The sequence below is a fragment of the Channa argus genome, chromosome 12 (genome assembly GCF_033026475.1).
Source record: "Channa argus isolate prfri chromosome 12, Channa argus male v1.0, whole genome shotgun sequence".
NCBI lineage: Eukaryota > Metazoa > Chordata > Actinopteri > Anabantiformes > Channidae > Channa > Channa argus.
The window spans coordinates 16,425,983-16,449,674 of NC_090208.1; the positions used below are offsets into that span (position 1 = coordinate 16,425,983).

The following is a 23,692-nucleotide window of genomic DNA, read 5'->3' on the forward strand; positions in this document are numbered from 1 at the left end:
TTAAAACCTGTACAAAACATGGATTTGTGTAGTCTTCAACAAATGGAACTCATAGACATTGAACACTGTCTGACTGTAAAACTGTAATACCAAAAGCTACATAATTGAAGTACAGAATCAGCATAACAGGGAAAGCCATTATTATTAATCAAGTTAGGGAAGTGTACACATTGCAATGATTCAAAGTCCTGAAAAGTTACGAAGTCTAATGTTCAGATTTTACCTTCCACATCCATGTAATATTCACCAGTCATGACCATGAGGAAGGTGCACATCCTCATCACTTCCCAATGTAGCAGAGATAAACCAAAAGCAAGTTCATGCTGAAAGATGTATCAGGCTGTACTCTGAACAAGCAGCAGGTTCCTTTTGTAACACTCGAGGCTGCAAAGAGGAACCCCGGTTTTTGAGCACGAGTACTTTTTGAAGTTGGAGCAACCGCTGACTCCACAGCTCACCAGGGCAGGAATTGGAGGACATAGCGGTGCTGGGGCAGGAGCTGGGACTCCTGTTGGGAAGGAGATGGCCATGCCCTGAGCAGAGTCATTGTACCGAACCATGAGACACTGGCTCTGCTTAGACTTCTTCTCTTTCATGCTTTTTATCTTAGCCTTGCTGGTTTTTGTCAGTCTCTCTATTGTCTGATTCTTGTTCTCTTCAGCTTTCTTGGCAGCCTGCAGGCGTCTCTTTCGAGCGCGTTCCTCTCGTTTCTGCATCATCTCTGCAGTCATTTCCTTCTCTTTGTAGCCCATTGGGAGCTCCAAGAGGGGCTGGCTCTGCTGCTTGTGTAGCAGGGCTTTCTGTAGAAAAGTAGCAAGGAAATACAAATATATAGAAATATAAATGTTCATACCTTCATTAAGCAATGTTTGATCAGCAGAAGACCAAAGTACATGTCTTTACTGCTTTCAATATTTCTTCACCTGTCTGGTTGTAAGCAGAGACTCATCAACCTCCTTCTTCAGCTCCCCATTGTCATCAAGCTCTCCCTTCTCCAGAGCGTCCAGCCACCTCTCCTCCTCGTCCACTGGTCCACCCAGCAAGGAGTCTGAGTCCATGTCTTGAAGCGGGGATGTGGCGAGGTTGCTATCTTCATCTGATATAGAGCAGACATGATAGACTTGACCAATACACAGTGAATCAATGACTTAAAGGTTTACTATCTCAGGTAATGGATTACTGGTTTATTTGAGTCATAGTTGCTCAAAACTTTTTAATTTGCACCATAAAATATACTATTAACTTTAACAAAGCATTAATGACCAAACATATATAATAACTGATGTACCAAGATCTGAATATTAAGTCTTTTTTCCAGTAGATATCTGCTGGATCTACTTGTAACTTACCCAGCCAGGCCCTATACTGCTCTAGTGGCACAGAAGGCTCATCGTCGTCATCCTCCTCATCATCATCGTCATCATCATCATCAACATCATTATGAATAATCATTAATGGTGAGGGAGGCCGAGCAACGCCAGGATGCACACTGAAAGTGGGAACACTAGTATAAACAACAAGAAGCACACCATTAAGTTATTGTGTCCCAGCCAAACTGGTCAACAAGAAACACAGAAAACAACCACCTTCAAAGTTTATATCACCTCTTGGTCCCCAGTGTTTGTCCTCCCAGTTTAATCTTCAGCCGAAGCTGTGGTGGAGGCCGAGCAGCCAGAGCAGGCTCGGGCTCTGGGGCCCCAGCAAAGCTGTGGTGCTTCCTCTTGTGCTTCTTGTGTTTTTTGTGTTTCCGCTTGTGAACGCTGTGCAGACTGGTGCTCCCTTCACCTACAGAAGGCACAAGCCAAGACAAATTGTGATCACTTTTTAGCCAAAATAGCTGCTTGCTAAACATGTTACCCACTGTCAGTACAGACAGATGCAGATGTCAAACAGTAAGATATTTAAATTGATGACAATACATGTTAAATAATGCTTTAATTGCTCAAATTGAGCAGAGTTCCTCTCTGGTATTTTTTCTGATTCTGTATTTTTTTTTTTAGCAGTTCAGTGATTACTGCACAATTTTGCCAACCTACCGCTCCCCCCCTCAAAAAAACACAAACAAAACACATTTTGCATTAACATCCCTTCCTAGTATTTACTATCTGTGCTCCATTGATTTTGTGGATTGTGCTCAGAGTAAATTTACTCACCGAGAAAACGGGGGTGAATCATGTCTTTCCTTTTCCCCATTGAAACGACAACATGGATTTAAACCACACGAATAGTACAGCTTATGTGCAGCTCTACATAGCAGCAGAAAATCTCAGTTTTCTGGAAAATTAACCAGACAACTTAGAACTGCAATTGTCGCCTAAAGAGAAAAACGCAGTGCATACATTAAAGCTGAGAAAGTTACAATGATTTAAACGTGTGTTTTTTCTGTATTAGGCGAGGGTTAGCTTTAATGTATAACGCTACTGTAACCTTAACGTTACCTTAGTTGTTTGCACGAATTCATAGCTCTTAACCTAAGTTGGCTACATCATCCATTGTTAAAGGGACTTGTGTGACCCGATTTACAGAAAAAAAATACTTAGTTTGTCAACACGAACTGGAACATGTTAGACGTTACGTGATTAAAACTAAACGCCAAAGTATGCTGAATTTAGCATGACTAACTAAGCGACACTTAACAACACGGAAATACATCCACTTCGCAATTTCCGGCCATTCATCGCCCAGGGAAACGGTGGACTGCCCTCTAGTGGCGAAAACAAGAACCGGTGGAAGAACAACGAGACTTCGAAGTCCCGCAGGTAACGATTTGCAGCAAATTATATATTACATTGTAATTTAGCTATATGTCACCGACTTAGAAAAATATTAAATAAAAAACTAAAGTGGCTGGGTCGTAATATAACGCAGCCAGTTAGTCGCAACCTTGTTCTTTTTCTTACAGGTTGGGTAATGTAGTTCCCGTAACCGACGGCGGAGCTGATTAACTACCTTAAGAGAAATACATTAACCAGAACCCGCGGCGCCACCGAACCGAGGTCAGTTAGCTACAGCTGAGCTATTTTGATTTGCAACTTGTAAATATTTTTTAATAATATGCTATAATTTACTGCATGATTTATATTCACTTTAGTTATCTACTAAGAACTGATTCCTGCGCGTCTCCGTGTTCGTGCTCAGTTTTACACTCTAACGTGTGAACGTATATTAATGCAGCGTGACCGTGTGCACCATGATTAACGTGGTTTAGTGCACTGTTCTGTGTTTAGTGTTAGTTTAGTTGAGTCAGTCAGACAAGATTATCATCAAAAAATAAATAAATTAAATGCAACATTTCTGTTGGTGCACGTATAGTACAATATAAGTATTGACTGTAGCAATTAAACTTTATACAGTCGATAGACAAGCTAGTAGTTGGGTTGATTTTGAGGGTCATCAATTATTGGAAACAGAATGGACAAATTGATTATTTATCTGTTTATTTATTTAATTGTTATTCATCTTAATTCTGACTTGATCATTTTTCCAGGAATCATGAATTATGCTCGGTTTCTGACAGCTGTAAGTGCAGCCAGAAAGCCCTCTCCTATCAGGATACTCAGTAAGTTTTTCTGATTTCTCACTTTTCATAACAAGCTGAACAAAAGTTAAAAAGACGAAAGTAGGACAGTGCCTCTGTCTCTAAGCCTTACTTCATCGCCGCTCTCAACACCGTCTTGAACACCTTTCCTTTCATTCTCGCTGATACTCTTTTATTACACAACACACTTAACACCTGTTCCAACCTGATTGCACATGCCTCTACATCATAGTCCATGGAGATTCCTGTCTAACATCATTTGTCAGCCTGTCCATCACCAGATCAAACAAGAAGGGGCTCAGAGCTGATCCTCGATGCAGACCCACCTCCACCTTATCGTCCTCTGTCACACCTACAGCACAACTAACCATGGTCTTACAGTTCTCATACATGTCCTGCTCCACTCTAACATACTTCTCTTCTTACGTTGTCATATGCCCTGAACACTACACAACCTTCTTCCTTTTTCAACTTCCACTACTTCGTCCTCTGTTCTGCCCTAGTCCTTTTCATCTTCCTCACCAACAGAGTCATTTTAGTCAACACCATCCTGTGTTGTCTGGCTACGCTCTCTCCTACCACCTCTTTCAGAGAATTGACACCAATCATCACTCCACTCTCTCACCTCTGGTGATGCTCTGCATCAGTTCATCTGACTCACTCCATAATTTCTCCTTTTCTTCTAACTCACATCCTACCTGTGGGGCATAACCACTAACAACACTGAACATCACTCCTTCAATTTCCAGCTTCAGACTCATCACTCTGTCTGATAGTCTTTCACCTCTAGAACATTCCTGACAAACTCCTCTTTAAGGATAACTCCTACTCCATTTCTCTTCTTGTCCGACCCATGGTAAAATAACTTGCTCAACAACCCTGCTCCTAAGCTTTGAGCCTTGCTTCCCCTTTCACCTGGTCTCCTGGACTCACAGTATGTCCACCTTCTTTCTCTGCATCCTGTCAACCAACTGTCTAGCCTTCCCTGTCATAGTCCCAACATTCCAAGTCCCTACTGTCAGTCCTATTCTCTTGGCTTTGTTCAACTGACTGAAATATATAAAATACATTTATATTTAGGCCACATGTAGTTATTGTTACATCTGAGTTAAAGTGACTATTGTTCTGGTATTAAATGCTGACATTCAAATATTATCAGTTTCCTATAGATACTGTATATAGATAATCAACATTCATTACATATTTTGTGGTGGTGGATTTTGTCCTAGTCAAGACCAAATTTAGGGGAAATCTTGTATCACTCAGACTCTTAGGTTTTTTTTAACCTACAGAGTGCCCAAATATTTTCACTAGGGACTCAGGAGCAATCTTGATTGTCTTAGTGAGGTTTGTGCAAATGTTTCACCTACACTTAGATCAAATATTTGAAATGAAGGCTCTGTTTGACCTAGTCATTTTCTTTTCTGTCTCAACCTGTACGAAGCTGAGATACAGCAGCGTTCGCCTCCGTCCCTGATCTCTTTGGCTGGAGGAGCACCTAACCCTAACACCTTCCCCTTCCAGTCAGCCTCAATTGAGGTGAAAAATGGAGAAACAGTTACCTTTGATGAAGCTGCAATGAAGCGGGCTCTGCAGTACTCTGCCTCCAGTGGGTGAGAAATCAAGACAGAAAACAGAAATTTAGAATGCAGAGATAATTTTAATATTCAGTGCGGGTAATATTTTTGATTAAAATAAATCTTATCAGCCTTAGTGTGGCTGCTCTTTGGGATTACCTCTACAGTAATGAATAAAGTGAACAGTTGGAAACTCAGGTCTGGACATCAGATCCACACAGTGTACCACACACATGTACCTTGTTCTTTTATGGTATTAGAGGTTTATGTGTTCAGGTGTTTTAAACAAGTTTTCCTTGCAGACTCTACCTCACAGCAGTACATTTGAACGCTTTTATAAATCAGATGTATGTTCTGTTTAGTTATTTACAGTGTAAAATTGTGCATATTGTGCAGTCTTAGAAAATAAATGACAAGCCTAATTTGAACCTCTCTGTAGAATCCCAGAGCTGCTGACATGGATGAAGAACTTGCAGAAGAAGCTTCACAATCCACCAACCGCCAGCTACAGCCCTGAGAAGGGTCAGATGGACATGTGTGTGACGACAGGGAGCCAGGAGGGGCTCTGTAAGGTACTGGTACTGAGTCTAGTTTTTTTGTTTGTTTGTTTGTTTACAATATGTCTATAAGAAAGGAAGGAATTTAGAGTATGTACCATAACATGTATATGTATGAAATGGACATTGTGGCAAAATGGAATGTCTCTGTTCATGCATAGCCCGTTTGAAATTAAAAATGAAAATAGATTTGTTTATGTAATAATTGATCATGGTCATATGTACATTGTAGTCATAGTCACCTTTATTAAATGTCTGCAGCAAAGGAAAGTATTAACACAAAGTACTTTTTTCAGTTCATTTATAGAATGGAAACATCCCGGTGGGAAACAATTTCTCTTTAACAAAAATAAATACATTGAAAGAAATAGGAACATTGCTTTATAGCAAACCAAAAAAAATATTATAAACCATCTTCTGGGACCACATAGGCAAATAGAAAAAAAAATAGTTTTAACAATTTATAAACATATATACACATAAACATAGGTTTATGTGCAAATTTTCAGATACATTGTTCACTGAATACCATTAAAAAAGTAAAGAAATTCAAGCATAATGTTTATTCCTGATAAACAAATTTGAGTATTTACAGCAAACTAAACTAAATAAAATGCAAAATTATTATGTGATGTACTGATATGAAAGTAGTCATGATGATTATTGTGGTATTAATTCTCAACACATGGATTGTAGGTGTTTGAGATGTTGGTCAACCCTGGTGACAACGTTCTACTGGATGTACCCACATATTCCGGCACACTGGCAGCAGTAAGACACTTTATGCATAACAACACAAATGTACAGTAAACAAGGCTGCTGCAACCTTCAAACTTTTACCCCTTGTTTGTTGTAGCTCCAGCCTCTTGGTTGCAATTTAATCAACGTTCCTAGTGATCAGCACGGAATCATACCGGGGGACCTGAAGGAGGTTTTGTCTCGGTGGAACCCATTAGAGGTCCACAGGCCCAGCAGCACTGCTCCCAAGATCCTCTACACTATCCCTAACGGAGGAAACCCCACTGGGGCATCCATGACAACTCAGAGGAAGAAGGAAGTGTATGAGGTTTGTTTTTCCAGCAGTCAGAAAACAAACACACAGAAATGTTTAATTTAGACTTAAATATGTTGTCAATAAATAAACACAGCAGATGCATTTTATGAATTGTACTTGCGACTATAACATGTGGTGAAGCTAATGTCCCTAGAGATCATTTTGTAATAAAATCCTCTACGTTTGAATAGCTGGCAAGAAAGTATGACATACTCATCGTTGAGGACGACCCTTATTATTTCCTCCAGTTTAACAAGGTACAACAAGAGTTTACTCTCCTCCTCTGCTGTTTATTCAGAAGTTTAAAAAGTTGGGTCATTTATTGTTTATGATTTTATGATATCAAAAAATTATGCCCCTGTTTATTGTAATTCGTGTTATTGCTCATTTATTTGGCAGCCGTGGGCTCCTACGTTTCTCTCCATGGACGTTGATGGGAGGGTCATCAGGACAGACTCATTTTCTAAGATCTTGTCTTCAGGGTGAGCTCTTAATCTGTGTGTGTGTCAGTGTAATTTAAGTCCCTGCCAATCACATTCAGTGGCTACATGTGCAGCATACATCTGATCATTTTGTTTTGTAGGAAAGAAATTAGCATTTGTGGCCAAATTATTGTAAGTGGCCACCATGTTTTGCATATTTGTGGTCCAGAGCTGTTGGTTTTACTTTGGTCCGTCTTTCTAATGAAGCAAAAACATAATGACACAGCATTTTCTTGGTCATAGGGTAGTTAAATATTACACATGATCCCCTGTGTGAGGAGATTTATGTGTAACTGTGCCAACTGTTTATGTTGTTGATTTCTTGTCCTTGTGGTTTTGTATCAGGCTCAGGATAGGTTTTGTAACTGGCCCCAAGCCACTGGTGGACCGGGTGGTGCTGCATATCCAAGCTTCAACAATGCACACTAGCACCTTTACACAGGTAAATAAAACTTGAATATTTTAGACCACCACAACCTACACTTTTCTAAATCAAGATTTAATGCATTACTTATTTACTTGCATTCCTTTCCAGTTAGTGTTCGATCTGCTCCTGTGTAGCAGCCTCTATTTTGGTAACATGTAAATTGTCTAAAATAGAATTTAAATGCTGTTGACTTTGACTCTATAGCACTACCCTATCCTCGTTATAGTAGCAATCATACTGGAGGGTGGTTCAATTATGCAGCAACGAAACAAATTTTTTACACTAACTACATTACACAATTATCCAGCAACGAAATACACTATTTGCACGAACACAACTCAGACTCACCATCAAAAAGAGGTGTGTTTTGACGCTATATATAGGAACTTGCGGTGTATCTGGATTAGCAGTGATGGCAGAGGAGGTTTTAATAAGAACGAGGACAGCGGATTAATCAGACTTTGCTGTTTTGATTCAGTCCCCATTTCTTCTTTTTTAGCTAATCTTGATTAAAATGATGGCAGAAATACAGTACATGCTGGGATGCGCTTTTTATGTGATGACAAATTAGAAACACAAACAGGCCAAAACAAACACTTAAAGGCTTTGTGGTTAAAGAATTAAAGTGGGTTGTTCTCCAGCTGCACTTTTGTTCTAATAGAAATATACATCTGAATGTGGATTATCTACTGTACATTCATTTAACATTAAGTCTTTTTTGAATCCGTACCAGTCCTCACTGTGTAGAATTTGGTTTCTGCTTTCATTCAGCTTATGGTGTCTCAGTTGCTGCACAGCTGGGGTCAAGAGGGTTTCCTCCAGCACATTGACAGGTACAACCCTAGAAGCAGTGTTCCTATACTGGCATAACTCTTCTGCATGACAGGTTGGACTCGTTACGCACAGTATAAAATCCCCTAATTATCTTATTAGACAAACACTGCTGCTGCAGTACATTTAACTATATTCTTTCCTCATACAGGGTGATTGAATTTTACAGAAAACAACGTGATGCCATGATCAGCTCTGCAGACAAGTGGCTCAAAGGTTTGTGAAGTCAAAGTTCTGCCTATAAACTTTTTTAACCTATTTAACTTTTTTTAGCTTTTTAAATTGGATTTACTGTTACTGTACAGCTTATTGAGAAACACTGGAACCATAACTTGTTTGTTTCCAAGAAGACATCTTTTATTGACAGAAACAATATTTTTATGAAGCCACATCTGACATCATATAATACAGAGGTTTCTTTCAGCTCTCTTGTAAACATTGTGAAAAACATCTGGCTGGCTTTAGGTTTTTAGTGTGATCTAAATGCATAAAACTTAAGGGCCATTTAGGGAACCCCTCTGACAGTAATTTCCAGATGCAGACATTCAGTACCCATGTGACAGCAACATTTACTTCAGAAGCTGTACAGCAAAGAATTCACTGCAGCAACAAAATAAGAGCACAGTAAGGAAATTCTCACTGCTAGTCTGAGTCAGAGAGCACACGCCCTGATTTGTTTGTGTCTATGTGTTTGTGTGTAGAAGTGGCTGAGTGGCACACCCCAACAGCAGGCATGTTCCTGTGGATCAAACTAAAGGGCATTGCTGACACTCAACAACTCATTATGGAGAGGGCATTGGAGAAAGAGGTCAGAAATAAAAACACGCAACACAATCCCCACAGCTAAAACCTAGCTATATTAATCTTTGGGATTTATCTTGGTAATCTGATAACAGTTTTTCTCAATGATACATGTTAGTGCTTTTCCCTCTCTGTAGCTTGCTTGTGAGCACATGTTTTGCACCAGGGGCAAGACAGGTTTTGTGTCTGAATAGTGGGTAGGATGGTGAATGTAAAGCAGCCATTGTGCACACTAAGTGGTGTTAAGCGACTGAGTGCTTTCCCTCCTACACTCTTACACACACGGAGTGTCTAAAAATTCCCTCTAGCAAATAGCTGATTGGCTGTGTAAAATAAGAGTGGGTACAGTCAGACTTTTCCAAGGTCTCTACAAAGTATGCTTCTCTACTCTGAATCCACAATTCATAGTGAAGAACTTCTCAAGTGCATACATGATGCGAAAAGAGAAGGAGTAGCACTTGTAAAGAGAGGTCAGAGATGTTTTCCTAGGAATATATCTGACATTGACATTTTGTTAAAAAATTTTATAAATCCTTGTGTTCTTTTTTGCCTTTGCTTTTGTAAAAATGTGTGCGTGTGTGTGAATGTGCGTACATGTGCTAAAGGTGCTTCTGGTTCCTGGAGGTGTCTTTATGATCAACAGTAGTGACCCCTGTCCCTACGTCAGAGCAGCATTTTCTCTCTCCACACCAGAACAGATTGATGAGGTACACACAAACTCACACAAACACACAGTCACACTCCCAATTATTAATCATAATCTTTCTCAATTTGTTCTACAGGCTTTCAGAAGACTCTCTTCGCTCATCAAAGAAGCTTTGTGATGAGATATTTATTTTTATGGGCAGATGCTGTATTTATATTGCTAAAAACGTAATAATTATAAGATTTACGTTTAGAGCTATTTAAATATTGTGTTACCTCTGACTGCCAAATATAAAATGATGTTTGGAGCAATGAAAAGCTGAATCACTGAGTACTTACCCCAATTGGTGCTCCGTCTTTACCTGTTCCATGGGGACAAGAAGAAATAACTTTATCATCCTGTGTTTTGTCTCACATTTTTGCTAAATGCACTACTTGCTCAGTTGACACAAGGCTGCAGCTGCTCCTCTAAAATCTCACATCACACATGGTTACACCTGATTAAATAGCTCCAGTGTGAGTTTCTGACCTGTTTATGAGCAGTTGGCCCGGTGTAGAGATTTTAAAGGCAGGGGAAAAGTGCAGGAGGAAGCAGAGGAATAAATGCAGCAGACTGTTTCCACAGCTTGAAAATTGTGCCACAGCTCATTAAATGACATAGTTTTTGCCCTCTAGACACAACAGTCAAACTTAATATCACTTTTTCTCAAATTTAGACACCAAACTAAGTATGATGTCATTTTGGATCTATGCTACAAAATACTCTATACGCAAAAGTAATACTGGATCTTATGGCTGAAGGTTCAAAACATATTGATAGTTTTATGGAGAGGTCTTTATTCTGTCAGTGAATGAACAGTTTGATATATGATTGAAGTCAACATTAGGCTGCATGCTAGAACTTCTTCTTGTTTTCAGATGACCTTAAAAATTACAAAGGCAAGAAAGGAAAAAAAGTTTTTAACATGTCATGAGGAAACAACCACCTATGTGTCTTATTAATCTTTTTTAAAGCTGCTTTGTTAGAAATCATGTAACAGCAGCAGCAGAGCCTTTCTGTTGGTGCAAAGTGTTTTCTTCTCCTTTGTACAGACACATTTTCATAAACTATAACACAACCACACACACACATCTCCTTAAATATCCAGAGTTTCTGTATGGTGTTATTGACTCAGGTATTGACTGTGTGCTAAGGGCCTTCGTCCAAAGTGTCGATATCAGATGTTTACTGTGGCGTTTACGGTCTGTCAGTTATCAACTTTACCAGCCTGTTATATGCTAACCCTGAATCCATGGTCTATGTTAAGATATGAACTTTTGCTATGTCCGTATTTCCCCTCAGGAATTTCTCAGGACTCCTAGATTGTCTGCCCCTAATTTTGTCAGTCTGATTTTGCTTTTCTCACTCCAACCTTCTAAATTTAAAATATAATTCAGAAGGAAGTGGCCTTTAACCACAGTTAATTTACATGTCAAAATGTGACATATTTAAATGCAGACACACAAAAAAGTTCCACTTACTGCACCACAAAATTAAATGAACTTACCTTTATTTGAACAAAGTCCATCACTGTTGGTGGTCGGTTGCTGCATGGTGAATGGGATCCGGGATCCTGCACCCTGCAAAGCTGCACTAACACTACATAAAAACAGATGGGTAACAAAAGATAATACAAACGAAATAACATGGTGAAAAGGGGGTGTCTAACCCACTGTTCCAAGACTTGTTTTCACAAGTAATGTCCTTTCTGACCTGACTTTTACAGTTAATCAAATAATATCAAACAATAAATATATAAAAATTAGGTTAAAGTGAAAATGGTCACCTGGAGTTAGAAATCCCACAGGAATTTAATACCTAATTGCAGATTTCCTCGCATCTGTAGTATCTTTTTTTGGTATCTTCTAGCAGCAAAACGTTCCTGTAAAAACATTATAGCATTTTACTGTTGTGGCTTGTTGCCTTTTGGACTTCATTTCTTTTTTAATACATTTTTTTGAAAAAGAAAATATAATTATAACAATTTAGACCTTGAACTGTAAAAGTGCTAACAATTCACACAAAAGGTACATCGGTTACCGTAGCCTGCAATGTTGCAAAACACCAGTTTAATCTTTAACAATGCACCTTACAGGATTATATTATGTAAAGTCATAATCTTTAAAAGTAGAACATTTCTTTTGAGCAATAGCAAAGTAGTATGTTCAAGCCTAAATAGTGGTATAAATTAGAAATTGGAAATTCGAGTAAAATACAAATACCCCCAAACTTTAGGCTGTTTATATAAGTACAGTCAGTTATTATAACCATGAGGTGGACTTTATTATAGTTTCCTTTTCCGAAATTAAATGAAATGCAGTTCCTCTTCTGTCCACAGGAGAATGCCCGCAGTAACAGCTCCAATCGGAAGCGATGTTAACAAATATTTTGGTATAGTAATGAAATGTGATAAAAAAGAAACCGCTCGTATTAGTATACTTCATTAACAGCCACTTGTTCGGGTTGTTGCCCCATCTGAGCCGGCAACGCAACCCGAGCGACTGGCAACAAGCGACGTTGCCACCCTGTGTGTCGGGAGCACAGAGAGACTAGTGGCTGGTTACATAGCGGACACGCAGCCGTAGGAGGAGGATGAGGATGCCGGAGAAATAGGCGACAAAACATCGACTCTTGGGTTTTCCACCAGACAAGTGAGTTTCCACGGTTTCGGACCATGATGTAAGTATGAAAACGTGTTTCACCAGAAGGGTTTAGCTCGTTTTTTGCGGATGCTTATCGGCTAACGTCGACGCAGGCTAAGGAGGTAACGTAACCGCATTTGTCGGTGTCATTTTCAGCGCGCACCCAGCTCCGGGTCGATAATTGCCGCAGTTAACTCCGATAATACGCACTGTTAAATGTATGTACACACACAGCCGCCTGCCATTCATGGAAAATCCCAACTAAAGAAGCTCCTTACAACCTTATGTTACCAGTTTGCATTGACGCTGTTCTAGAACGGTCCCGTGATATGACGCTACAATTGCCTTCCAGCACATAGCCGAGTCCCACGCATTGTTTTGCAAGGTCAAGCGTTATCGGTAACAAGCATATTTTAAGGCGATGAAATCCTTATATTGCTGCCATATATGATCGATATGTATATTTGACCATTTCGATTATTTTGAATTTTGAATTGACCCACATAATGTGGCTAGCGATGCCATTTTGGGGGATGTACGTTTGGGCTTGAGGTGAACCAGGAAAAAGACGAGTCCACACACAGCTCCGTTATGTTGTCAGCTTTCGGCTTTGTTTTCATGTTAATCAAGTGCTGCGAATAAACACTTGTATTTTATATTATTTTCATAAAATATAATTTTGTTAGCTAACAACGAATGAACATGAATAAAATCAGCCTGTTAGTAAAACGAGACAGGAAATTTTCCACATATGTGTGATTTTTGCTTCGGGTTGAAGCTATTTTTCTCTATTGTAGCCCAATAAAAGCCTGAGAGAAAAAAAACCAGCAAAAAAAATAAATTGTTTATTTTGACAACTGTAAGTGATATTTTAGACTGGTTCGAGCATCTCACACCTGAGGAATTGCTGCCTTTCACTGTTTTATGGGCATGTGAATTGTATATACTTAAGACAAAACAAAGCAAAATGTCAAAATTTGGCTTTGCAAGGATAGTGTAATAAAACGTGTACATTGCTTTCATATTCATCATCAAAGACAACGATTCTTGTTTGGTGTCCCAGTTTTATTTGTAGTTACAAAAACATCCTCCTCCTCAGTTTGTTCCAGCTGTTTGTGGATTCATGTGCTGAACAGTAATACATGCCAATCACATTCTCATTTCTAGTGAGCTGCTTCAAGCTACAGAGCTGAATACCCAATTGCCTTCTACTATCAAGAGATAGCCAGTGTGTGGAATGGAGATGCAGGAGCCATGACAGTTTCTCTTCCCCCTTGGGCGATACACTGACAGTCAGAGAAAATGCACTGGACCGGTGGACATGTTTTTCTAGCCCTGGTGTCCCTCATCACCTCCCAAGCCGCTGGGGCCTTATCAATGCACACGAATGGAAACCGTACAGAAAACGACAGTGTGACAGAAAGCGGATTTGTCCCAGTAGTGTTCTCTAAAATGAGCCAGATAATTGCCCGGGAGGGGAGCTGCGCCCTCATTGATTGCAATGTCACAGGAGACCCATTCCCCAGCGTGCAGTGGTTCAACTCCCATGGAGCCCGTTTGGATACGGAGACCAATGGTAAGACTTCACCGTTACTTTAAACCTGGTTTCCTGTTCTCTGTGTCACCACCACCTCCAGTCACTCTATTCTGATTTGATTAGCAGCAACGACAGACTGGTGTCAGGTTTGTTATCGACCATGAATAACACTTCTGAAAGTTAACAATTAGACATTTAGGTCAACTTTGTAATTGGAGCAAGGCAGGCAGTACTTGCATGCTAACATGGACACTACAGGGTTTCACCCAAGAAATTGGACCACCCAGAACCTTTAGTTAGGAAAGGACAGACTAATTATACATATTTATATGATTTGAGTTGACAAACCCTCTTTCTTCTGAAGGCTCATGTTTTACTTCAGTGTACACATATTTGTATTGTTATTACTGTATACTAACAGTTGGTGCAATGTTTTGAGTTTAAGAGCGAATGTGAAAAAAATGCTGGTGCTCTGAGGTGTTTACATGTTTCAACAATGGAAATTAATACAGTGGTGTGGCCTCATGCTTAAATGCACTTGAAGAAATGGCCAGTGTGTGAGCTTTGTGAAAAAACAGTAGTCACAGCTGTTTTAATACATATTATACACTAAAAGTGAACGTCTGTGGAAGTAAAGTACAGTAAAGTACAAAATTAATTGTGACTGTTCACAAGAACGAATGGAAACCGTACAGAAAATTCCAGGTTCCCGCCTGGTGTATCTAATTTAATTTTTAATCAAAATGAAACCTGACTTAACAAAAAATGAAAACTGAATTAACAAAGGTTGACTAGACAGACACGTGTGAAGTTCGTCTCAATGCTCCCCCTTTTTTTCTGGTAGTAGTGAGGATTTTCTTGCTATGATACCAAGCGTTTGGCAGTTGGATTTAGGAAGTCATTTAAAAAGTCATCTTCCCAATTTATTCTCATACATGCTGAGCCTTGTTCATCTGTTGGAATATTTTGATTCGCCTCAGATGGAAACCTTGAAGGAAAAGCTGTTTTTGTGCCTCTCCTGAGCTGGCCTGCTGTAACCTGCCATCCAAAAAAGGAGTGGTAGCATTGTTGTTATGGCCCACAAACCCAGAACTGTGTCTGTGCTGTCAGAGAGCTTTTCCCTCAGGTCATACACAGGAATATAATTAGTGAGGGATAGAGTGTCACCACAGCAGGCACTCGTTCACTCAGTAATAAACAGTGATCACTGAAAAAGCAGTTTCTAAACTGCTGTTGTTGGTCTCTGCAAACGCCTATTACTCAGACTCTTTTGCATTTCTTTTGGTTGTAGTATTGGGCAGCACATCAGTCGCATCACATGACCTGGAGGTGGAGATAAAATTAGAAATCTTGCAGTCATAAAAGGCGGATGTGCAGGACGCTGCTGGCCAGGCTACATTTCCTCATGACCCATTCATCTACTTGATTGTGGTGTATAAGGAAGCCTCGTTCCGATTTCAGACTCCAGATTTAGAGACGCCTTTAGTAATATCTCTCCACTTTTACTCCCACACCATAGAGACAGAAAGTAGCTGAGGATGAGTTACAGTTAAATTTAAAATCTTGCTGCTTCTGGATAAGAGGATTCCCTGAAAGTCATCGTCAAGTTTCCAATTCAAGACTAAGAACATCAGTTCATGTAAACACTCTTTATTAGGAAGTGATTTAAAATGTTTTTGATTAACCTTAATAACCTTTTTGTTTTTAGTGGCACAGCATTGAACAGCAGTCTTTATAGTTTTCAGGATGATAAATGGAAGTTAATCTACCTTCACTTCATTGGTTTACATAACTTTACACTAAAACTTTAGTAGGTCAAATTGAAACTACATTTCTTTAAAGGAATAGTACAACATTTTGGGAATTAAAGTAATTTGATTTCTTGCCAAGGATAGGGTTGGAAGATCTTTAAACTACTGATCACCTCAAATAAACTAATACAATAAAAATGAAAATAACCCTGATAAACATCAGACTGCAATAGATTAAACAGACAAGATATAACATGTTAATGATGAGCTGTGGAAGCGCCACTGGACAGTTTCCGTGTTTCCAGGCTTTCTGCTAAGCTGAGCTATGCTAACTCTCCACCAGAAGGCAAATTAGCATAAAGTCAAGGTGCCTTTTAAGCTGTCATGTCAGAGTAGAGGAAAATTTGTATATCACCCTGCTAAGACCTGATAACTAACACAAATAATTTGGACAAAGAAGTCATACAACAGACATGCTGCACATAGATCAAATATCCACAGGCTCATATCAGTACATTTAAAGCTACAACCAGAAAACAAATTTGATCATTTTTTACACCTACCATTATCTATCTGTCTGTCCATCACATTGTTAAAGCATTAACAAGCAGATGGTACACAGTGTTTACAAATTGACACACTTTGTGTGTGGTAGAAACTCAGACTCTGGCTGGCTCACATTTTAAACTCTTTGGCTTTTTTTTTAATAATTTGGATTAACTGGTCCTTTAAACTACAGAGCTCTTAAAACTCTTAACCAGAAGACATTCAGGTTTTACAAATTGTTCTTTCATAAAATTGTGACACTGGAAAATTAGTTATTTTTGTTAGAGTGTACTCTGTAAACATGTTTTTCACCATGTAACTAGTTTGTGGTTAGTGACTCTTAATAGAAAGCAGTGTTTTTCAGATGAGACCTGCTTAAATACAGAAAGGAATACAGGATTAATAAGGTTGCTGGTCTAAGGAGTCAAACGCAGTTTAAAGAACATGTTCCATGTTACGTTTAACATCAAACACTAATGTAGCTCACACTGGGTATAGCTTTTCATTTCAGAGCTAAAGGTGGAGATCAGGACAGATGCTGGTTCAGACATGAAATCACTTTGCACATTGCTGCTTCAAAGACCACGGTTATAGATTAAAATGTTGGTTGTTTCACTGAATTTTATATACATATGAAAAAAGCAGTGTGTTCTTATTAAAAAGAGTAAGAGCAGCACAAAAATACAACCCAAGCAAATGTAAGTTTATGTTAGAAAGCAGCAAACATCAGCATTAGAAACTCTTCACAGGAGAAGTTAAAGCAGAGAAACGGATGCATTAAGAGGATTTTCAGGTTTAAAATTTTACTTTCCATAAGACTTGGCTACAAATGCATCTGGCAGGAAAAGAAAGATAAGCAGTCACATAAAAACTGTTAGTGGCTAAAAATATAATAAAATAAAAACCTAAATTGTAGAACAGTTTAATGATGTGGCCATTTGTTTGTTCTCACTCACTGTTGCCAAGGTGATTACCTTTCTCTGTCTCTGTAGGTGAGAAATGGTGGCTGCTGGACAATGGCAGCCTCAACATCACTGGCATTACGTTTGCAGACCGTGGGAAGTACACCTGCATGGCATCCAATGTGCACGGCAGCTCCAACTGCACAGTGACGCTGCGTGTTGTGTTCACTAATGGTGACATGGGCGTGTACTACATGGTGGTGTGTCTGGTCACGTTCACGATCATCATGGCCCTGAATGTCACACGCCTCTGTATGATGAGCAGCCACCTCAAGAAGACGGAGAAAGCCATCAATGAATTCTTCCGAACCGAGGGTGCAGAGAAGCTGCAGAAAGCCTTCGAGATCGCCAAGAGGATCCCTATCATCACGTCGGCCAAGACACTGGAGCTGGCCAAGGTCACACAGTTCAAGACCATGGAGTTTGCGCGGTACATAGAGGAGCTGGCTCGTAGCATCCCGCTGCCGCCACTGATCATGAACTGCCGCACCTTCATGGAGGAGATTCTGGAGGTGGTGGGGGTGGAGGAGATGAGGCATACTTTTCTCAGACAAATGCCCGAAGGACGGCGCGAGGCGGCGGGCAGGGTTGCCCCCCTCGGGGTGAGGGATTTCTTCACGATCCTGCAGGAGAGGGAGAGAGCGCGAGACAGGGAGCGCAGCGAGTCACCCACCGGCGAGTCCGACAACTCCTCTGTCCAAGAGCAGCCACAACACATCGCCATCCAGGTGTCAGTTCACCCGCCGCTCGCGGTCGAAGGTTACTGCAGCATGGATGGTCCACCTCAGCCAGAGTCAGCTCCCTCTTTGCCTCCCGATCCCGCTCCTCTCCAGCATGATGAGCAGCCTGAGGTGGAGGCAGAAGAGATCACTGAACATGCCGAACCAGTGGCAAATAAGACCCCTCCCTGTCAGGTGTTTTATGAGAGCCATGTGTGACAACAGACAAACCCTGGAGGAACCATGAGCTATCCTGCTATGCATTTTCACGATAATTAAACAAGATCCTCTAAGTATTTTTAATTTAGCATTTTGAAGAGAAACCATTCCATTTTCATTCCTTAGCAGAGCTATCTGCTCAAACCTTTGCAGTCTATACTGCTGAGAATAAATCACTGGGTTTTAGACACTTGAGCATTTGTTTTTCACTCTGGACTTTTCATGCTTGAATGTACACCAGAGGTGTAGTCATTATTAATAATGTAGTAAGCAGTGAATTGTAAAGGGACATTTCCTGAGTTTTACAGCTCAGACTATTATTTAAAGCGGGGGGAATGATTTGTTTCCTGTTTTTAATTTATCTAGTGCTAGGGTTTTTATCTAACTGTAGAAATCTGCCTCAAGCTGCTCTTCATGCAGTTTCTTTCAAACCATAAAAGCTAAGCTTCCTCCATTGGCTCAAGAATTCACATCCAGCTACTGTTACAGCAGAGCCGCTGTTAATGTACAACGTTCTGCTCACCTACGCATGATGGACTGAAAAGGTTTGGTCATAATTTCCTGATTGTATGGCCTATAGCATTTCTATGACAGACAAATAAGTAAGCCAGGGAAATCTCTGTGTGTACACTACCTTTTATTTCTAGATTGAGTCTCACACACTTCTGTGGTTTAGGTTTGTTTCTTTTAAAAGAGTATTACATTCTTAGTATTACCTGTTGTGGTTTGACTTTTGTTTCTCAGCTAGTTTCAGCTGTTTTCAACAAATCTTCATCGTGTTTCCTGCTGTAGAGAAAAGTAGCTTGTTTTCCTCCCGTTGTGCCATTTTATGATTTTCATTTGACTCCTGACCTGATCTCAGCATCGTCTTGCTTCCGCAGTGGCTTTTACAGTATAGTTGCATTTCAGCTGCATGTGAAGTAGACATGTTTCTCTGGGACTAAAAAGACTCTTCTTTCCTTCTTTGCTTGGCTAACAATCCAGTCTGTGGCAGACATGAATTGGACTCTGTTCTGCTTTTACTGGTGCTCTTGAGATGCCTCTTTTTTTTGTAGTGGAATAAAATGGAAGTGCTGTGTACAAACCATTGTTTGGTGAAATGTGTGTTATTTCATTCATCTATCGCTCATATGGTTTGTGTTTTAAAAGTTAGTTAGTGTAATACTTCCATTGATGTTTGTTTTTGCAGTATTCAAAAGTAGGGCTTGATCACAGATACTTCTTAGGGATATGCAATTTGGTTTGTTAATTTGGGGTGAGTTAAAAGTGCATTTTCCTAGAAAAATGTTTACAATAGAAATGTAGTAGCTGCTTAGACTTAACCGTAATTTTAATAAGACGTTTTAAAAGAGGGACGCAGAGGTAAATTGCTCCGTGAGTAAAAAAGCAAATTAAGTACTTTAAGAAATACTCTGTTTTGATTGCTTTGTCAAAAAATTTAAACTACTCTTCCTTTAAGCCAAACTCAAACAGAAGCACAGATGCGATAAATATCTTTGAAGGCATTAAGGAGACTCTAGATCTGAAACTCGCTGTACCCGCTGATTGTTACCCTTTTTTGAAGTGAGACCAAGGAGGATAAAATCTCTTACATTTAAAAAACCCAAATGTAATAAATACAATACTTTTATTATATAGTGGTAATTTCGGGTCATATTGTACACGGTGTATGAACCTCAAACATTTCTGCTGTGCAGCTACTTGATGATTATCCACCAACATAAAACTGCAGCCCTTCATACCTCTCAAGTTCTTAAACTCAAGCTGAGGAGCCCACTCAGCAGAGTGGCTGTACAGAGTGGCTTTTGTTGTGGCAGCTGCAGCCATGGTTACATAGCTGTCCCTCCTGTTGTGGCACAAACGTGACGGAGGAAATAGAACTGCTGTCAGAGAACAAAATGCTTGAAAAACTGGGACATGAAATGATAAATGTTGTGTTGATCCTTGTCACGTGAGGACTTGCTGCTGCTTTGTCATATGTGATAGCGAATGAAATACCCCTTTGAACTGACAGCTGCATAAATTGAAGACATCAACATGAAAGTTTTCTGGAAACATCCTTGCAGCTCATTGTGGAGTTTTGAATGAGGGACTTCCTTACTGTGAAAATGTGTAAGTTGGCAAATGGAACCTTTTGTAAGTGACCTTTTTCTATTAAGCTGTTTATTTGTCCTAGAAACACAGGGCTGACCCTTTCAATTGTTTTAATTTGTTTTTTGATCCAAACGTTTCCTTAATACTTGTTGGCAGCTTTGCCTGTGACAGGAAACAAAGAGCTTGATGTGCAACAAAGGCCACAGTCACACACGTAACTGTACCCTGCTTCTACAGCTGAATCCCACGGTTTTCATCAGTGGATCACTCAGTTATTATGTCACTTGTCGTGCCTGCTGGTCTAAATGTTGAGCATAAGAATTAATCCTGCACTTCGGAAACAGCAGCAAACAGCAACATCTCCTGAGGAAGTTCCTAAAATGCCGTTAAAAGCTCAATAAGCAAGCAGAGGGGAGCTCAAGTGAAAATGTTTCTTGAATAATTTGTTTTTCAGTAGAGAAGCCTATATAGCCACTTTGCACGAGTGCTAAGAAATATATTAAAGTATGCATTTAAATATTTGCAAAAAAATAAAAATGCCTAGAAATTATGATTTTTGAAAGACAAAACACTGTGGGGAAAAAAACTGTCACTTAAACACCACCTTTGCAACCTGAAACTTTTTTAAATTTAAACCAAAATTTAATCTTTACATATTTAGTTTTTAATGTACAGTCAAACAATTAATGTAATCATACATAAAATTCTTCATAATAATGCACAACTCTATTGACGCTACCCATAAATAGAAAAAAAAAAAATACATCGAGCTCAGTAAGAAATACAATGTTAGGCAACAACACTGGGCAACAAAGAAGATGCTCTGCCTTTGTCAGGACGACAGTCACTGCAACGGAAAGACGTACACAGAATGAATCTCACCATCCACACACACACACACACACACACACACACTTCGGCCGCCACTGAACAGGTAAGGTGGTACTGTTTGTCCTCCTTCACAGACTTTTAATTACTATGGGACTAGTGGGAGTAGCAGGTGTGTGAAAAGCCATAAGAGCTTTGACAGGCACTTGGCAGATGTGGTGAGAACAAAACCTGTTGTAACTAAAAGTGGTGTGCAGATGCAGCCAGATGTTCAGTTTTTCAGCTATATCTTCAGTTTGAAACAAATCTGAAGGCTCTTGAGATGATTGATGAGACAAAACAAAAAAAACAAAACTAATAAAATAATTACTGATGATATCCAACGTCAAATACAGGTCCACTTGCTCACTATTCCCAGAGCTTTTGACCATGTCAAATGGTCTTGATCTGCAGATGAAGTTATGCGACAGTCATGGAAGTGTAGCCATTCAAACTTTTCATTCTCATCACTATTAGTGCTGTTTGTCTCAGGTGGTTCAGTTGAAAGCTTTTGATTAAACCATTTTCAGCTTATTTTAATGTTCATACACCTTTGCAGCCAGAGATGAAGGGTTGAAAACAGATTTTGTTGAGTTTGATTTAAGGGGTCACAAACTGAGCAGTGTACATTGAATCTACATGCATTTGAAGAAAAGAGGTGGCAGCATTAGATTCAATTGTATTGGCTGGAGAACTTGGATGGAATTTGTTGACTACATTTTGGCAAAAATGTTTAGGCTCAGAAACTCCCATTTATTTAGCGCTGAACATTTAAAAGGTTATTACATCGCATTCATAAAGCAAAACTGGTGGATTTTTGTTGTTTCCTGCTAAGAAAATGACTCTTTACAAGTTTGAGAAAAGTTTTTTTATTTGGATGTGGTTTTATTTTGGACTTTAGGACAAACAATTTAGACATCTATTTTAAAAAAAATCTGGATTTAGATTTTTTTAGCTCTCATTGTGCTTTTGTTTGTATGTTAACATTTTAAAGCCTGTTTAGTGTTAACCATCAAAATGTTTACTATCTGAACTGTCTCTGTCACAAATTTCAGGGACTTTTGATTGTTAGAAATGAATATTAAAGTATGAAGAGAAGGGGTCAAAAAAAGATGACATATTTCTTTTTACTTTAAAATATATTTTTAGTGTCTATGCCTATGTGTAATAGACTGAGGGAGAACACAATACAACAACCTGTAATTCTTGTTTTAAAATATCGAATATTATTTCCCAAGTTATGATGAAAAATGAAATTGGACTTCCTTTTCCTGTAACAGTAGAACTCAACCTGGACACATTTTTTTTATTCGTCTTCTTTACATATACTGCGACCCGCCTTCACATCCCATGATTTGAGCAGACACACACTCACACAGGCTCAGAAATGAAAACTCTTACTTTCTTCACTTTCTTTCCTTCTAAAAAGGGAACACTTTTGTTCATGAAGCACCGTACCATCTGTGTCGCTCTACCTCCCGCTCTCACTCACACACACACACACACACACACTCAGTAAAGCCATCTAAAATAGACCTAATATCCTCTCAGTTTCCATGCTAACATGGCTGGAATGTAGTGGCTTTTGACACACAAACACACACACTTATTTCACAGGTAAACAGTATTTTCTGGAGGACGGACAGGTGTGTGTACTGAGGTGAAGAGAATGAGTTTTGCGTTTACTTTTTTTTTAAAAATGAGAGCCTGGAGATGTCAAGGTTCCTCATCGCATCCTACATTAGCGGTTCATTCTGACCTTTGACCCCAGCCAGGTAATGTCCACCATGACCTCAGTGGAGACAGGACAAGGGTGAGGCACATGAAGAGTGCAAATGGGTGTATCTGTACAGGTGAGGGAGTCGGTAGTGTGTGTGTGTGTGTGTGTGTGTGTGTGTGTGTGTGTGTTTGTATTTGGGGGAGAGAGCGCATGCATGTTTGAAGAGTCTGCAAGTGCAAAAGTGTGTGTTCTTGTGTGTACAAAGTGCATTTCTTGTGAATGTGCCTTCAACCCAAGACCTGCTCATGTCCTCAGCAGCCAAAATGATGATAAAGTCTTTAATCATAGTTTTTTCCCCTCTCATGGCCACAGCCAGTCTGTGAGGTTCAGGGTTTACAAAGCTCAAAACTAAAATGAACAAAACAAAACAAAAAGGGTCCGAATGTCAGAGATTGGAGTCGTTCAGGAGGCACACCTCCTCCTCCTCCACTTCTTCGCTGCCTTCTCCCTCTTCCTCCAGGCCGTTCTGGAAGGAGCGAATCAGTTGAACATGATGGATTCGGGATCTTGGTTTGCCATTTGAGCCATGTGACGAAGGATATCTTTTTTTGTGATAATACCAAGAAGCCGCCTGCAGGGGGAGACACAGGAGAGAAGAAGAGGGGGGAAAAAACAATAAGGAG

At 39.6% G+C, this 23,692-nt stretch overlaps 4 protein-coding genes across 19 annotated transcripts in view; 2 read left to right on the forward strand and 2 right to left on the reverse strand.

Moving 5' to 3' along the window:
* Positions 1 to 63: 63 nt before the first annotated feature.
* Positions 64 to 2,625, reverse strand: ino80b (INO80 complex subunit B). Of its 3 annotated transcripts, XM_067524210.1 has the most exons (6): positions 2,439 to 2,623; positions 2,154 to 2,314; positions 1,605 to 1,785; positions 1,350 to 1,504; positions 924 to 1,096; positions 64 to 800 (listed from the first exon to the last, which is right to left on the reverse strand). In XM_067524210.1, exons 2-6 carry the CDS (start codon positions 2,191 to 2,193, stop codon positions 336 to 338), a joined length of 1,014 nt encoding a protein of 337 aa, XP_067380311.1. In that variant the 5' UTR covers positions 2,194 to 2,314; positions 2,439 to 2,623; the 3' UTR covers positions 64 to 335. The 3 variants fall into 3 exon arrangements, with proteins under 3 accessions (XP_067380311.1, XP_067380312.1, XP_067380310.1); XM_067524211.1 differs by having other exon boundaries at positions 1,350 to 1,489; positions 2,154 to 2,625; XM_067524209.1 differs by having other exon boundaries at positions 2,154 to 2,623.
* An 18-nt stretch (positions 2,626 to 2,643) lies between these two features.
* aadat (aminoadipate aminotransferase) lies at positions 2,644 to 10,230 on the forward strand. Of its 2 annotated transcripts, XM_067524205.1 has the most exons (15): positions 2,644 to 2,759; positions 2,903 to 2,996; positions 3,488 to 3,559; positions 4,983 to 5,151; positions 5,555 to 5,687; positions 6,369 to 6,443; positions 6,529 to 6,738; positions 6,918 to 6,983; positions 7,126 to 7,208; positions 7,554 to 7,650; positions 8,407 to 8,468; positions 8,618 to 8,682; positions 9,168 to 9,274; positions 9,873 to 9,974; positions 10,050 to 10,230. In XM_067524205.1, exons 3-15 carry the CDS (start codon positions 3,493 to 3,495, stop codon positions 10,089 to 10,091), a joined length of 1,278 nt encoding a protein of 425 aa, XP_067380306.1. In that variant the 5' UTR covers positions 2,644 to 2,759; positions 2,903 to 2,996; positions 3,488 to 3,492; the 3' UTR covers positions 10,092 to 10,230. The 2 variants fall into 2 exon arrangements, with proteins under 2 accessions (XP_067380306.1, XP_067380307.1); XM_067524206.1 differs by lacking the exon at positions 2,644 to 2,759 and having other exon boundaries at positions 2,988 to 3,035.
* Positions 10,231 to 12,020: 1,790 nt separating this feature from the next.
* Positions 12,021 to 19,415, forward strand: mfap3l (microfibril associated protein 3 like). Of its 2 annotated transcripts, none has more exons than XM_067524207.1 (3): positions 12,021 to 12,631; positions 13,762 to 14,170; positions 17,421 to 19,415. In XM_067524207.1, the coding sequence occupies exons 2-3, from the start codon at positions 13,897 to 13,899 to the stop codon at positions 18,326 to 18,328; spliced, it is 1,182 nt and encodes a 393-aa protein (XP_067380308.1). In that variant the 5' UTR covers positions 12,021 to 12,631; positions 13,762 to 13,896; the 3' UTR covers positions 18,329 to 19,415. The 2 variants fall into 2 exon arrangements, with proteins under 2 accessions (XP_067380308.1, XP_067380309.1); XM_067524208.1 differs by having other exon boundaries at positions 12,021 to 12,603.
* A 1,627-nt stretch (positions 19,416 to 21,042) lies between these two features.
* clcn3 (chloride channel 3) overlaps positions 21,043 to 23,692 on the reverse strand; it is a 36,040-nt gene continuing 33,390 nt past the window's right edge. For 8 of the 12 annotated variants that reach the window (XM_067524198.1, XM_067524196.1, XM_067524193.1 and 5 more), the window contains one exon: positions 21,043 to 23,640. In XM_067524198.1, the coding sequence (XP_067380299.1) occupies positions 23,396 to 23,640 (245 nt within the window). In that variant the 3' untranslated portion in view covers positions 21,043 to 23,395. The remainder of the gene's footprint in view (positions 23,641 to 23,692) is intronic. The other 4 variants (XM_067524201.1, XM_067524203.1, XR_010915763.1 and 1 more) reach the window with 2 other exon arrangements.